This window comes from Zootoca vivipara, chromosome 3 (genome assembly GCF_965207765.1).
Source record: "Zootoca vivipara chromosome 3, rZooViv2.hap1.1, whole genome shotgun sequence".
Classification (NCBI taxonomy): Eukaryota; Metazoa; Chordata; class Lepidosauria; order Squamata; family Lacertidae; genus Zootoca; species Zootoca vivipara.
The window spans coordinates 34091733-34108947 of record NC_142586.1 but is presented as its reverse complement, the minus strand read 5'-3'; the positions used below and the strand labels follow the sequence as shown (position 1 = coordinate 34108947).

The 17215-nt window shown below is 41.5% G+C and overlaps 1 protein-coding gene across 2 annotated transcripts in view; it reads right to left on the bottom strand.

The window, feature by feature from the left end:
* ADGRB3 (adhesion G protein-coupled receptor B3) overlaps window positions 1-17215 on the bottom strand; it is a 434966-nt gene that overhangs the window by 218957 nt on the left and 198794 nt on the right. For both annotated transcript variants that reach the window (XM_035109688.3, XM_088665841.1), the window contains exons 11-12: window positions 11033-11101; window positions 8401-8509 (exon numbers count right to left, since the gene is read on the bottom strand). In XM_035109688.3, the coding sequence (XP_034965579.1) occupies window positions 8401-8509; window positions 11033-11101 (178 nt within the window). The remainder of the gene's footprint in view (window positions 1-8400; window positions 8510-11032; window positions 11102-17215) is intronic.

Here is a 17215-nt window from a genome sequence, read left to right as displayed (position 1 = left end):
GGGAGGTTTAAAAGGCGTTAAAATATTACAGGAAATGAGGATTTACAGATTTTTATTTTTAATGCTAGCATTTATGTACCTTTTAAAGAGGCTTAAAAGGTGCCTCTCAATGCAGTTTAGCACACAAAACACTAGCAGAGTACCAATTATTAGTTTATGCATGTAGCTAAAGGCCTTTCCATGGCTTGTTTTATTACTCCAAATCTATTTGATTTATTCCCTAGAACTTGGAAAAACAGATTGCATTTGTGTGTTAGAGATGCTGTGGGGCCCACTAGCAGCTTCTGCTTTATTTTTCTGTATTTATATTTACTTGTTTAAGCTGCCTTTTGACAACTTAACAATATTAGGTTAATTGCTATAATTTGTACCATTATAAAGTACTGCTAAACAGTGAATGACAGGAAATGGACTCAATAAACCATTTAGCCAGACATATGCATTTTTTTCCTGGACCCAAGTTCTCACATGTGATATGGTGAAAACAAACATGATCTCTAAACAAAGTGCCTCTCGCCACCCCAAACAAAAAATCTTGGCCTACTCAATTCATTGAAATCAAAGCAAAAAATAAAAAATGCACACCTGAATGTTCCGAGACACCTGAATGTTCCAAGAGGCACAGTTAACATTATTACGGAAAATAAAAGCTTTGTTATCTAAAATACAGGAGATTATTAAAAGATCAAAGCCATTAAGATTGTTGTCTTGAGGAAAGATTTAGTGATCTAAAAATGGTCAGAGAACCAATAGTTACAATATATGTTTCCAGATGTCACCAGTGCAAATTTACTTAATTCATTTATGATGCTGAGAATCTCTCCACCTACCCACCCCACCACTTATGTGGTTGTCATTAAAATTAATCTATCACTAATGTTCTCTATTAAGTGAACTCTTTACTGCCTGACCATGGCTCTTTATAGTTCAGCAAAGTATTATGCAAAAAGTATAATATTTTTCTGAAGCTTAGAAGCAGAATGACACAAAGAGAAAAATTCCCTGCCTCACCCCCTCCAAAGAATGCTGCAGTGATGTCATACAATAATATTAGGACAGGGAATGGATAGGAGGTGGTGATGCTGTTAATGTCCTATATAGGACAGTTGATCTTCTCTTAGTGTTGAATGCACAAACATCAAACCATTTTCTCAATGCATAATTTGGCTTGAGAATCATTGATGCCCTTTTCTGAGCCCATCCACCCTGTAAAATATAGTGAGTGGTAACCAGAGACAGGGCCTTCTTTACTGTGGTCCTCTGCCTTCAGAATTCTCTCCCAAGGAGGTTTGCTGGATGCCACCCTTGATTTCTGCTGAGAACCAGCTGAAAATATCCTCACTTGTTCAAGCATTTTAGATCAGTCCATTTTACATTTCCATTCTAGAATTTTACCATTTTACTGTGTTAATGTTTACTGTCTTACAGCAAGAACCCTATAAAGGTCTGCTGCTCTGAAGTAAATCCCATTGACTTCAATGAGGCCTATTCCCAGGCAAGTGGGTATGTCATTGCAACTACGTATTTTATTCTATATTTTTACGTTTCATTTTAATTTTCTGTGGGTCCCTTTGAGAGCTTTGGCTAATAAATCTTTTGGATGAAACAAATTGTAGCTGTTTTGAACAGGATGTTAAATGACAGGCTATCTATTTTAGAGAGATTGTGGTTTTTCTTTGAGTCCCAAACATTGGTAATAATAGTGAAAACATGGTTTGTGTGTCCAGTTATGATTATTTGATTTGGAATTAGTGAAAGAAATAAAGCTCCGGGCACTAGCGCCACCACCTTGGAAGCCTGTTGTATTCACATGCCATACATAGATCCATTCTGCATCATTACGTAGGCAGAATACAAATACAAAAAGGCCACTCCAGAATTTCCATCATGTGCATATCATTTGCAAATCATGATCCTAGTAGCTTATGCAGAATAAATCATTCCCCCTCCAGCAAGACAATCAAAAAGCACAATTGCATTTTGTCACCTTTCTCCAACACATCTTGATTATAGAAATGCTACTTAATAGAAAAGGGTATCACAAGGTAGAGGAGAAGATTTCAGCCTTCCACTCTTCAGCCTCCTCTCCTCACCTCACACGCAATGGCTATGTTTTATGAGTGTTTACAATGTGACCAATTTATAATTCTAAATTAGCTTTCTGTCTCCAACTCCCAAAACATTTAAGTGGTACTTCCTTGGAAACAAAATAATAACAGCAGCACTCAAGCAGCAAGAATTCATGAAAGATTTTCAAACCCAGCAAAAAGGAGCAAGGATAATGGCCAGCTCTGTTTGATCTGATTCCAAAGTAACAGATTGGGAGCAATATGAGATATTGTTAAGGAATTTAATGCAGTCAAGCTGTATCCTCCTCCAAACTACACCTTCAATATAAGCCTAGATTATTCCAATCTTTGAGTTATGGTACAATAATGTGAAAAGAGGCTGATTCCACTTGCATGGCAATGAAGTACCCTTAAAAGGGTGTTTGATGATCATCAAGGAGAGAAGTGGGTCTTTTTGCACATTGTGCATAACAGGTTGCCTACAAATGCTTAGAAAACATTTTTGAAAAGTCTGCACAGAAACAGCCACATAAACATTAAAAGAGAGGTGGGGGCAAGAAAAATGAGTTGATCATTAGCAAGAAATGATGTACTGGTACCAAAATATTTGATGAAGTTATGTGACAAAACTGAACAATCAATTATTTGACAGAGTTTGCTCTAGGACGGGATAATTACTGCAAACACCTGTTATAATCCGGCTCACTTCTCTTTGTTTCAAAAGAAAAGAAACTAGAGAAGAACAACTCTTGACACAGTAAACTACCTGGATTAATTGAATCATAGAATTGGATCATAGAATAGTGGAGTTGTAAGGGACTTCGAGGATCATGTAGCTCATCCCCTTGCAATTCAGGAATCTCAATTCAGAAAACAATCTATTGAAATGAGTCAAGGGATAAGGATACTTTCTTCTGGCAGTAGTCTAGAGCTCTCTACATACTTCCTTCCTGGCTCCTGTTGTGTTTTGCATCTACCTGCCAGAGCCTCAGGCAAACATTGCAAGTGCTGCAGTTTCCGCATATGACAATGCACTTCTAGGTATGTTGCACCCCATGACAAAGGCTTCCCTTCAACATTCATGTCATGAAGTAAGGCCGCTCCAATTCCCTGTGCGACAGTGTTGCGGGCAGGCCATGCACTCTCCCTGTGCACCGCGGGGGTGTGGCAGTGCCCCTGTGTCATAGGGGAGTCCTGGCCACATCACACCCCTGGCTGACCTATCCGGTTGGCCGGGGGGCATGGCTTAACATCAAAACCACATATGTTGCCCTGTCTCTGATAAATCACTGCCTTTGTTTTGTCTTGGTTTTGCTTTAGTTGGAGAAGTTTGGCCTTCAGGAATTAAATCTCTCGAGCAGGGAGCAGATTGACTCTAATGCAGACATGCACATAGACAGACATGAAATGCCAGTGCATGGCTTCCCTTCAACTCCCACAACAGCTTGTCCCAACAGTACACGTTGCTGAATGTGTTTGAATTGCAGCTATTCCATAGTAAGTGCCACCAGGTCCACTGGGAGATTCAACATTCCATTCAACGTTCTTTTTTAAAGCACAAACTCTCACTGTCAATTTTAATGTACAGAAGCTAGAGAATAGCCTTTGGCAAAGTGTGTGTGTAAGCATACCACTCAGGCAGAGGGCCTAATGGGGATACAAGGGTCTTAAATGTAACCACGATTCTCTATTTTTATCTAGGACATGTTGGAAGGTATGGAAGCCAGGTCTAGCAAACAGGATATCAGCAGAAGCCAGTCTCTAGTCTACCCTTGGCTGTGTATGCGTTGCAGGAAGAAATTGTAATTCTTATGTAAAAATAATTTAAGTGCCATCCTATAATGCTGCCTTTCATAAGAACAAAAACAAAATGAAACTTTAACATGTTTCTGAACCACAGGCCTTCATTTCCTTTTACAGTGCAAAATGGAAACAGTATGATCCTAAGATTCAGAAAAATTATTCTGCTCCATCTTTCTGGATCAAAAGAAAACTAGTTATCCTTCGTATCTTTCTGGACACATAAACTTTGAAAACAGAATATGATACTTATTGGTATATACTTCATAAGCACAACAAGATAAAACCCCACTCGGAGCAAGGGCTCCAAATGATTTATAGATATGTATTTTAATTGGGCACTATAATTAATTCACTGAACATAGCTGTGCCCTTGATCTTGTTTTAGCAAAAAGTAGCAGTCCCTGACACAAGCCAAAACACATGCACACAATATACTGCATTGCCAGCTTTGTAAAGCAGCCAGAATAACTTCCTACAAATGTTGTGATTCTAAGCAAACTCTTACTCTGAAACAAGTACTGCTGTGGTCAATTCCTAAAAGAAACAATGGTCATTTATTGTACAAATAATGCTCTGGTACCAAAGAGCACAATCCATCTGAGAGTTTTTTGAGTGTATGCCTAGCTTTGGCTGGACTATGTCCCAACAAAGTATTTTAATTAAATTACTACTACCGCTCCAGCCACTTTTATACAGTATCCAACTCCCCCCCCCCCACAAGGAGATTAATATTAATATAGTATACATGGTTCTCCCCTCCCCATTTTTATTCTCACAACAACCCTGTGAGGTAGGTAATTTAGGCTGAGAAATGATGATTGGCCCAAGGGCTCCCAATGAACTGCATGGATGGATGGCGATTTGAACTCTGGTCTCCCAAGACCCTAGTCCACCACTCTAACCACTACATCACAAACACACCACATGTATTCTGTCGTGCCTGCTTCTAAAAGTAGTAGTAATTGTTGTTTTTAAAGCATAAGTGTAAATAACTGACATAGCAATAACTTTGCTGTTAAGTTTTCAGACGTTCTGCAAATTCACACTTCATTCCTGCAGGCAATTATTGTGAATATGCATGTTAAGTGTATCAGCATTTTAGCTACAGCTGTTTAAGCAACCGGCGTCTCATCTCTCCCACATTTTCTTTATGCCCAGAGACGCAGCTTCTCACCTCTTGTTATTCTGTCATAATCAGTACTTTCAGAACATTATTTGCCTCAAAATTGATTTTGCTGACCTTCTGAAAATTATGAATAGTGTTTTTCAGTGCCAATTTCACTCTTCCTGAACGACCTCTGATTGGTAGGCAAAAGAGCAGACTCCTGCTCTTTTAGCACCACTGAAGCGTTTTATATGATTGGACTTGTTGCTAGGTGCAGTATCTTTAATAACAATTTCCTTTCCTTTTGTTTAGCCTCTCAGATTCTGCTACTACTTATTGATTCTATTAACCTCAGACATCCATTCAAGGGCATTTTAAGTCCCGAACCAGTTGCTCCTTATGTCTGCAGTATTGTCAGAGCACACAGGGAAAGGCTGTGGCAGCAAAGCCTTCTTCATTTGCTACACTGCTGCAAACAATTATGTATGGAAATATCCACAGTCTGCATATCGACAAAATATGCAGGCTATTTTGTTTTTCTTTAAAAGACCAAACCAAACCCAAACACCTAATAAAAGACAGTGAAGCGATCTGCACCAAGTTCAAATTCCATTGTGAAAAGGCTTCTGCGAGTGTGCAAATTTATTGTGGAAAATCATGCTGGCTGCATCCACCTCCAAACATGGATATGCTTGTTCCTACAATCAGAATTTTCACGCTGTCTCCATGAGAAGCATAGGTCCAGTTCACACAGTCATGAAGTAGGAATACTGTTTGTAGGCCAGGAAATGGACTCCTTGCTAGCTACACTTATGACACACCATGCAGCACTGGATATAGACCCCTTGATCACAGTTGCAATGTTGCTTGCATGTGGCCATAATGGACATAACTGAATACCATTACTCTCAGGCTGCCCAACAGGATCTCCTGCAATTGTGCAGGCTGGTTACAGTAGTTCAGAAGACCTTGCAATCTTGTTGTGGGCTTCATGCTTGAAGTGTGCAAGGCAAGAGCTGAGAATGGAGAAAGCCACAACCAAAAGTGGGCCCTGCCCTGTCCCTCCCTCTCTCTGTGGCAACCCTCTCTCTTTTTCTTTCTGATCTTCTAGCACTCCCTTTTCTATCTCTGTACCACTGGTGCCATCTTGGGGGGGGGCTGGATGGCTGGGCACCCACAAAATTTCCACTGTGGGTGCCCAACCATCACATTGTACATGCACACACTCCTTGGCCTCTGTCCTCCACCTGCTGCTTTACCTCCACTGGCTCTCTGGTGCTGCAGCAGCCAGTGGCATCACAAGGGGGGGGGCAGTTTGCCCCAGGTGCCATGTCTGGAGGGGTGACAAGAAGGCACCCTGCGGGGTGCTTGCCCCGCCGCCCCCGGGCGTGGCAGCACAAGCAGCCATTGCGACGCTGCAGCTGCATGTGGAGGATCCCACCACCATCTATACGGCACTCTGGCGGCGCTGGCAGCAAACCACTATGTACAACGCATGTGCGGTGTCGCACGCATGTGCTGTACGTAGCGACGCCACGTATGTGTCATACATAGCGGTGCAACGCGTGCATAGCCAGCAGTTTGCCCCGCCCTGGGTGGTTAGCCTTCGTTCGTCCCTGGCGGCGGTGACTGGGCTGGGGCCTCCACCTCCACTGCAAGGCCTCTGTTGGGGCCTGGTATGGCCACAGCCATGCTTCCAGGGTGCAGCTGTGGCCTCAGTGGAAGCCTCGTGGTGGAGACCTTGGCCTGGTTGCAATGGTCGGGGTTGGGCGGTGGAGTGCCATCTCCACACTATCTATCCATCTATCTATCCATCCATCTATCTATCTATCTATCTATCTATCTATCTATCTATCTATCTATCTATCATCTATCTATCTATCATCTATCATCTATCTATCTATCTGTTTCCTGAGATGAAATTAAATGAAACCTGAAATGGCAGGCCTATTATTAACTTTGTGAGGGGAGGAATGCATATTTCCATAACTAATAGTTTAGCACCTTAGAGTTACATTTAGCATAGCAGTAAATGTTTAGGGGATACATGCGTAAGGAGTGTAAATTATTCCAGCCCAGCAGCAGGAACACTGATTCAGCTACACCCAACCTGGGATGTGATTATTAAGCACTGATTGATACTGAAGTGAAACTGGGGCTCTGTGATGAAAAGAGAGCAGCTGGAGTATCCCTTAAGTAAAAGACACTTTTATGTGACATTTTTAAAATTAATGTGCCTCGTTCTAAAATTTCAAATGTAGCTCAAACACAGGAAACCACCCAATTACAACTTCTCAGATAATGCTGATTTGATTTATAAAGGTCAAAATAGGTTGGCACCAGTGTGAGAAGTGTTTTAGCTTGCCGGGACGGACGGACGGACCACCTTCTTTTGTGATAATGTTATATATGTGAGCTAGATAAGCATATCCAATCTTCTCCAGTTCTATGCAGGTTGGGGGAGGCACCTTCCATGGGCCACCTGTCAGTTGTTGGTCAGACACTAATGGACCATGCAAAACTGAATTCTTAGTGCTTGCTCTGGGAAAGAAAGCCACGTCATTTCTACTTTCTTTCCAGGGACAATGTTTCAGGAAATGAATGGAAATGGCCTCCTTCCTCTTCCTAGGGCCAGGCATTGAGATTCTGATTTGCGTGGTGCAGGTCAGCTGACATTTTGGCTTTGCAGGTAAAAGAATTGGGATAGGGAGAAAGAAAACCAAATCACCCACCAGCTCATAGTAAGAATCCTCCTTCTGAATGGAATTGCAATGCGCCTTCTATTTACTTTGAATTCAATTTGATTTATGGAAGGTGATGATATGAAGATTGAATAATGGAAGGGATCTGGATTAATTTAAGAGAAACTGTGTGTGGAGCAAGATCTGGATCATCTGGGCTGTCATTAATTTAACAAGAACTGATTTGGGTGCTATGCAAATTAGTATAAGGTGTTTTTTTTAAGGTGGAGGCTGACTTGAATGGGAAATGGATTGGGCTCACCTTCGGTGAAATTCTAATTCTAGTAATTATTTTCAATTTTCAGGTATACCTGTAAATGAGTGCATGCAAATCTATCCAGATTGGTGCTCTCACTTTTGATGAGGAATATCTTATTTTTCAGCGATGCAAAGCGGCCACCATAGCATTGTAACGTGATTGGAAATGCCGTGAATAAAAGTGTGGTAACCTGGTTTCCAATAAAATGCAAGATTTTACTTCCGAAGAACCATACCCACTTTCTAAGAAGATCCCACCAGGCATATGACGCATATATTGTACAATGATTAACAGCAAAAGGTCGGTTTGGAAGTGAGGGTGGATCTTGGTTCTACATGTGAGAGAAGCAGTATTTATACAATGCATACTTTTTCAACATATCACATATATGTATATATGATAAAAGAAATTCCTATTTCTTACCTACATTTCCAGTCATTAAGTATGAATTCTGAAAGTCCATCATCCCCATTCCAACAATGTGTATAAAATCTTCAATCACCTGCATTAGTTCTATTGAGCCTGGATAGATCTAAAAAATGAAGGGCAGGCACACAATTACTACAAGACCTCAAAACAAACAAACGGTCACACACAATGGGACTAATGTAACACATGCATGCCCAGCATAACAAAACTATCGGAATCTGAAACTGTTATCAGGTTGAAATCGGTATATCAATGACAGGTGATTAAAAGGCAGCCTTTATTTTAGCCTTTAGGGTGCATCATGTGTACTCAAGCATCAAGACACAGGAGCTTCGATCTCTCCCACCTGCAGAGCAACCGTGGGGTGGGCAGTTTTTAGCAAAGCGTAAAGCCCTCTCCCCATGGATGATGATGATGCCAGGCACCTCTCAGAGCCAGTGTGCCCCTGTTTGCATCTGTGGCGAAGGACTGAGCAACACTGTCAACAAAGCGCAACTTTGCAAGGGGAAAAAAAGGATGGGAGTTCCTTGGGATGCATCCTTTTGATTTCTTTATTTTATCCATTTGATTTCTTTATTTTATCCATGATTTACTGCAGTCTGGGAGGGTTATTGTTTTTCGTAAATAAAAAATAAAAATGATAATAATTATGAAAAATGTCTACTTTATATGGCAGGGCTTTTGCTGCTTTTGCTGGTTGTGGGAGGATTTAGAAAAAGTGCCTTTCCCATGTGAAAATCTACAGCAGTACAAATTGTTCTTGCTCAGTTGTTGATCCACTCCCACCCAACCCCAAGAAAATGTGCTGGAGTTTTAAACTGTACCCCCCCCCCCCACCAAAAAACCACAGATTGCACAGAGCATCCTAACCTGGTAAATCCTATGGAAGGACTTTTGAAAGTCTTCGTGTTAAGTTCATCACCTCACGAGTCATAAAATATGCATGTATGGTTTATAATACACAATGAATATTTTACCTAATCTAAACAATGGCAACTTGTTGGAAGCGAGCTGTTTCCAGCTAAGCAATCTCATTCTGTTTTCTTTCAAGCACTCTGAATTAAATATGTGCAAACCTAGGAGAGTCTCGTCCTATTTTCTTTCCTGGATATGACATGATTTCCTGGATGTGACATGACTAACTGTGCAGCTTTGAATCTGAGAAAGATACCGCTCCGTAGTCCACTTGATAGAACAAATGTCCTAACTTTCTGGCAGGGATTTATTTATTTACTGAAAGCTTATGCCTTTTCCTTCTACCTGTTAAGGGCATCCAGGGCAACTTGCAACAAAAGTAGAATAAAAAGTTAAAATATACATACATTACCATGACATTAAGAAACAGCTTCAAAAACAGCAGCCCTACAAAGCTTGATAAAATAAGAATATCTATTTCAAATGCATGCAGTTTATGCTAGATGTGAAGGATGTCTGCATGTGCACGCACATACAAATACTTGTATGAATGGCTACTATAGCTTTTAAAATGTGAGGAGGAGTCAGATTCTTTGTTAATATTCTTTGGCATTATATTTGAATATATTTCTATCAACGCTGGGGTAAAACAGGGATGCTCTTGGCAAATGTATTTTCACAGACTGCATGACTACATAGGAGCAGCCTTGCTGGATCAGAAGAAATGCCCACTTAGTCTTAAGATCCTGCTTCCCACAGTGGTCCATCAGTTGCCTATTGGAATCCCACAAGCAGGGTCAAGGGAACAGCATCCCTCTCCCACTGTTGTTCCCCAACAGCTGATATTCAAAGGCATGCTGCCTCTGAACCTATAATGCCTGAAATATATACATTATGAATAATAGCTATTGATCACCTTAACTTCCATGAATTTGTCTAATCCCCATCTAAGATAATGTCCACCTCCCATCTTGCAGAAACAAAGTTCCTAAGATTAACTATGTGCTATCTAAAGGTCTTCCTTTTGTAAGTCCAGAATCTCCTGCCAAAACAGGCAATGGGAACTTAAAGGTAAAGGGGGAAAGGGGCCCCTGACCATTAGGTCCAGTCGCATACGACTCTGGGGTTGTGGCGCTCATCTCGCTTTACTGGCCGAAGGAGCCAGTGTACAGCTTCTGGGTCATGTGGCCAGCATGACTAAACCGCTTGTGGCGAACCAGAGCAGCGCACGGAAATGCTCACCCCGTTGCGGGGATTTGAACCGCCGACCTTCCGATCGGCAAGCCCTAGGCTCTGTGGTTTAGACCACAGCACCACCCATGTCCCAGTGGGAACTTAGGTCATGTATATTGGTTATCTATTTATTGCCAAGCTCAATTTAATGCTGAAGAACTACTTTCTCTCTGTTCAAACCATGAGTTTGGTAAAGATGGCCTGCTCTCTGTCCCATCACCTATAAGAAAGGTAGGTGCACCAAAAGCTTGAAATGCTCTCCCTAGTGTGGTCCAACAAGCACCTTCCTTTCCCGTGTGTGTGTTGGTATTGAAAACCTATTTGTTCAGACAAGCATTCAATCCTAAACAATTTGCCAGTTCTAATCCAATGATAAATAACCACTTAAATAATGCACACAAGTAATGTCATTCTCTCTAGGTCAGGCAAGGGGGAAAGTTTCCAACAGCAAATGACTGGTACATCTATCCAAATTTACCTGCTGTGCGTCTTCCCATTTCTCTTTGTTCTCTTCATCCAGAAGGTTACTAACTATTTGAAAGAAGTTCTGAAAATTCAAGAAGACAATGAGCTTATATAACAGAAATATATATAGCATGCAACACAATAAAAAACTTTGTAGTATGTATGATGCTACTTTATATAAGGCTTGCAGCTCAAACATGGTAATGGAGAGTCTCCTTCTGTTGGCAGTAGCACATGTTCTGCTCTTCAGATGTTGTGGACTACAACTCCCATCATCCCTGACTAATGGACATGCTGGCTGGGGTTGATGGAAGTTGGAGTCTAAAACCTCTGGAGGGTACCATGTTGGCTACCCCTGCCCCAAGTAAAAATTAGCAGTTGTGGGTTTATGATTTCTTTTGGCTTTCACCTGTACCAGTATACTTCTGGCAATACTCAGATGAACTACTTATCAGGGACATTTTGTTTCCATTGGTCATTTTAAATTCTGTTGGATGCTGTTACCTTAAAGATAAAATATGAGCATCTGTTAAACCAATTAAAAGTTTCAGCCTTGTAAATTCCATTACACACTTTTTTCTGTCAGAAGTAGACACGAAAATATAAAAATATACCTTTCTCAACCTTTCTGAGCCTAAGTTGTTAGTTTCTATATCCTCCTTATTGGAATATATTTGTATGAACCACATCTTGGACACTTAGGATTGTACTAGGTAGCTTTTAAGTAACACATTTTCTGTCAATTAGTTTCTTTCAAGAGATTCTCAAAACTCTATTTTTTAACCACAATAAATACTTCAATCCATTTGTACCACTTCTATCTTTAGCTGTAAAAGTTGGGCTTTGTTTCGATAACTTTTATTTTAAAATAAGTAATCCAGGTTTATCCAAAGTCTGTCAATTATCTTGCTACTATTTACATTTCAAAATGCAGGCCTTCAGATTGATCCAAGGTCAAAAAGAAGTCAAACTGTACTGTTTTTTTTGCACTGTGGTTAACCAAACGTGAACACAATATATTCATTCTATACTCCTTCTGTTCCAATCACCTTTTCAAAATGAAAATAGATGTTGCTAGACAGGGCTGGCCCTATCATGAGGTGAAATGAGACAACTGCCTCAGCAGTGGGAGCTGGGGAACAGCGAATTAATGCATCATGGTTGGCCACTGCTGCAACCACCACCCATCTGAGAAATCGTGTCCTCCCTAAAAGAGGGCACGTGTTGTGGTGAGACCTGGAGACTGACCTCCTGGCTGTGGGTGGGTATATTGGATGGCCACAACACCCGATGGGTAGGTCCCTCATTGCTGGGTGTAATCTGGCCAATGGGGTGCAGTCTAAATGGATCAAGGGACCTATATATACCTATGCACGTGACCCAGAGCATCCTCTTTCAGCTCATGCATTGGAACACCCGCCCACCTCTCCCTACTTTTAGGGCATTTTGCGATTGACCTTGCTATGCCGTCATGTGTCGTCTGTCGTTGGGACAGGGGCATGGCAGGAATTTCCCCCACTTGGCTGATTGGCTGTTGCCATTTGGGTTTCGCCTGCCGCGCAGCAAATCGTCACAACTTGTAAGGTTGCAGATAGGCACTGGTTCATGTGATAGAGATGGGAGAACAGTCTTGCCATCCCTATGTGAAAGGTGTTCCATTAAAGGAATCCAGGGACTCAACTTGGTTTGGTCAACCCCCGAGAGGGAGTTGTGTCCAGGGGAGTATCTGGGGGAGTGAACAGAGTCTGTTCCCGGGCTTCTCACCTACCTCAGGTGTTCACCCTTGCCTGACTTATGATGGAGCTCTGGGTCAGCGCTTCGAACCAGAACCTATGCAACCACTCACTTTTCTGTAATCAATAAAGTTGTGGCCTAAATTCTGCCAAAAACCGAAACTAAAATCTGAGTCAAATGTGTGTTTATTTAGGGGGGAGGTCTCTGAGTCTGAGCACGCAAAGACTCCTGTCAAAGTGTTCTGCAAAGTGCCCATCTCATCCTCATGCATCTTTCTAAGGGCAAGGTCTTATAGCTAAGGTGACCAGGAGAGTGCTTGCAATGCTGTAGATTTACCCCAGCAGCTAGAAATCCTTATTTTAAAGAGAGAGAGAGAGAGAGAGAGAGAGAGAGAGAGAGAGCTAAAAATACTAAAATAACTTTAAGCCTCCAACTAATTTGTAAAGATAATTTCTAGTTGCCCTGACAAGGTGGCAGTGGCACAGGCACTCTCCAGGACCACCTTAACCATAATGCCTCTCTGAGGAAGGACCCTCTCGCTCACAGAAAGTGGAGAGACTCCCCATGATGCCCCCACATTGTTAATAGCAAAACACTTTAAAAGTAAGGGAGGAGAGGTGAAGGAGTGACAGATGAGAGCAGTAGTAGGATGGCTGCTTAAGGTGGCGTCACGCATTGTACCGACCCTCATAACAGGTGTCATTAAGGGCTGAACAAGACATATGGGAACCTGGGTTTCTGCCAAATGACTGCAAAGCAATGAGGGGGTAAACATGATTTCCTGGAAGTGGGGAAGTGGTGAATAGAAGGGTCTTAACCTTTCTCCCACCTGCCTCTTTCCCCCCTCAACTGCTGCCTGGGTCCATTTTTTTCCTATAACATAACATACACACACCCAGAAATCCAAGTAGATTAACAGGATCTGGAGGGGGAAGCTATGGGAGGAAGGAGGTAGGTAGATGCAGGAAGAGTTAAGCACACAAACTCCATGTTTGTGATGCATAATCTAGCCTTCAGTTCTTCAGAAATTATGGCATGCTGGCATTCCGAATATTAGCTGTCAAAACAAATCTAAGTTTTCAAAGCCAGGGCATAGTCTGGTCATCTTGTGTCTAGACCCGTTGTTGCGAATGTGACGTGAGAGTGCCAAACCACAAATAAATCTGTGCTCAAATCCTGAATACTCTTTGGAGGCTGAAGCACGTCCCCCCTGCATTGTGCGAATAAATATTTAAAATACTAACCTTTCTGTCTTCCATATTTTACATCTCCACATGGGGAGGAAAGCTTTTCACATCACTCAGTGACTTTGCACAGTGGCTAAATAAAGTCAAAATTCATATGGTTGAACACACAAACACAGATCCTTCACACTTGATTATAAGTGTGGGGAAAGGTTTGCACTTTCACAACTATATCATGAAAGCAGCTCCAGATTATTTCATAATGGAGGTCCTCTCCTAAGCACATGCTAAAGATCACTGACTTTTTTTGAACACCCTGGAATTGGAATTTGTTTCCAAGTAATCATTCATAATGCATATTACTGCAGAGAAGAGTTTAAATACTTCATCACTACCAATATAATCTTGGCATGTGCATAGTACCCTACTTCTACAAAAGACACATAAAACTGTTCTCAAAAAACCAGTTCTGCACAGCAGTTATGACTAAACATACTCAATGTTTGTGAATGTTAATTCCATTAATTATATAGATATTTGTGGCATCATGGCAGCTAAATGAATTGCTGCCAAAACTTTAATAACAAAATCTCTTAGTACATTGTGGTGTTCACCTTGCCTGTTTCTGTGACTGACACATCACACACTGTGGATTGTCTATTAATATACTACCATTACATTTCATATCAAACACCTGTCTTCATAACTTATTTTTAGAGGGGATTGAACTGGGGGTGAGGATTTCACAGAATGAAGGTTTTGATGGACTTTCTGGATGCCTGCCAGTTGAATGTTGGTTGAATTTGGGCTATAAGGTCCTTTAAAACAAGTAACAATGAGTACAGGCCTTTCCTGAACATAGACTATAGGCAGTTGCTGTATGTCATGCCAAACCATTGTTCCATCTAGCTTGGTACTGTGTACACTGATTTCAGGCAGGGGACCACTATCAACCATACCTGGAGATGCCAGGGACTGAACCTGTGACATTTTGTATGCCCTGCATGTGCTCCACAACTGAGTTAAAACCCTTCTCCGAAGTTGCTGGAAAGCCATTAAGTGGCATCATAATGTGAATAAACCCTTAATTAGAAAATTCACAAGTGAAAAAAATTACAACACTGACTAATTAGAAACGGGAAAGAAAATTCTAAAGACTCAATCCAGTCTTCAATATCAAGACAGTAGGGGAACTCTTCATTGAATTTATTTGCCAGCAATTCTGTAACGCACCCCTCTAATATCCTACACTGCATCACTGGAACAGCAGTAATATATAGCACATTATAAAACAGAGTGAATACGAGATGAGAAGGAGCTTAACCTACAATATTCCTCCCTAAAGAGATAACTTCATTTCTATAATTATTCCCTTCCCAACACCTCTGGAAGCATAAAAGATTACAAGGCCCCTAAATGTGTCCATACTTCTAAAAGGTTAATTAAAGGCCACAAGGAAAGGCTTTCATGTTAAAAATGTCCAGAGAGCCTTCTTGATTTTAATTTAGTTTTAAATGTCTTATTAGCACAATGCAAAACATCTAAAAGCAATGTGATTTTAAGGCAACAAGCTCTAAAAAAACAGAATTAGTGTTACATTTATTGTTCTCCACCCCCCATATTCTCAAATGCTGATGTTGTTTTATCTCCTATTAAGAATTTTGCAACACCTAGGGCACTCATGGTACTAAATGAGTGGCCCTGTCTAGATAATATTCTTTGTGGGTAGGCACTATTCATGGGTGGACAGTGGAATTATTCCACTAGGCTTGCCTGTCCCCCCTCTGGATATTTCCACTTGAATGTTTGCATACAGTCTACATGGGGGAAATCCAGTGTGGATTTGCTTATAGGCCTCTGGAGAGCTCAAGGGTCAGATGGAGAGGATACTGTGGGTGATGGTAACAAAAGCCGCTGAAAGGTCCAGCAGATCCAATAAGGACACACTCCCCTTGTCCAATTCCTGGTGCAAGTCGTCCACCTAGGTGACCAAAGACACTTCTGTCCCACAACTAGGCTTGAAACTAGAGTAGATGGAGATAATCCATCTCATCCCGAAACCCCTGGAGATGGGACTTCACCACATGCTCTAGTAACCTAGCCCAGAAATGCAGTGCTGGAAACTGCTGATAATTATCCAATATGGTGGGATTCAGGGAAGGACTTTTCAATAGAGGTCTTAACACTGCCTCCTTTATGCATACTAGGATCCTGACATTTTGTAAGGAAGCACTGACCACTCCCTTTACCTGCTTGGCCAGTTCCCCAGTGGCCTATTTAATGAGGCAGGAAGGGCAATGATCCAGCACACATTCAAGGATCCCTTCACATTCTTGGGCTGTACAAATGGGAATCCATTATCCCTGGAAAAGCTGGGGCCAAAGTTACCGCTACTGGGCCTGTATATCAACCACAGCATCCAAGTCAGAATGGATCTGAAAGATTTTTTTTCAGGAAAGTGCTGAGCGAATTGTTAAGAGTTTAGTGGGCTTTTGTATTTTGACTTTACCAGTCCTTGTATCTTTGTGGAAGTTTGTGCTATGTCAAGGACTGACACCATCGCGGATGTGCATGCTACACCGGAGACTTTGGTGCATGCAATCCCAATGTCTCTGAACTTCAAATATGTGACCTCACCACAAACATGTGAGACCTGGCATGGCTCACAAACATTTATGTGTGCCATTGCTGACATAGTTCACCTTCCCTGCCATGAGATACTTAAATACTTAGCATGCTTCGTGTAATTTTGTTTTATTTTTTATTTTTTTAAAAAAAGCTTCGTGAACTCCTTGGACATATCCAAAGACTGCAAAGTGTTATGAATCAACTTAATGTCATGTTGTAATTGATGTGCATTGCAGGACATACTAGAAACATAGCAGTTGTTCTGGGGCCTGTTTCCAAAGAGATATGCTGGAATCTGATGAATTCTGGGCTAGATTCCAGCTTAGAGAATCTGATTCTGCCAAAAAGCCATCCATGGGAACACTGGATGGCGCTGCTAGTCTCACACTTTTTTTACCCAGGAAGAGAGTGGATGAGTCAAAGGAAGAATCAAAAGAGAAGCAAGGAAAACTTGTTTCCTTGTGGGTCTGGATAAAGAGAAATGAAGAGTTAGATGGGCTGGGCAGCAATCCTGTGAAGGTCTGTTCAGAAGCAAATTCCACAGAATTCAATGGGGACTTACTCTGATGCAACTATGCAGAGGATTGAAACTTTAGAAAGAAAGGCAGCTGGGGCAGGTGAAGTTAGGAAGTGGTGTGTGGTGGGGTGAG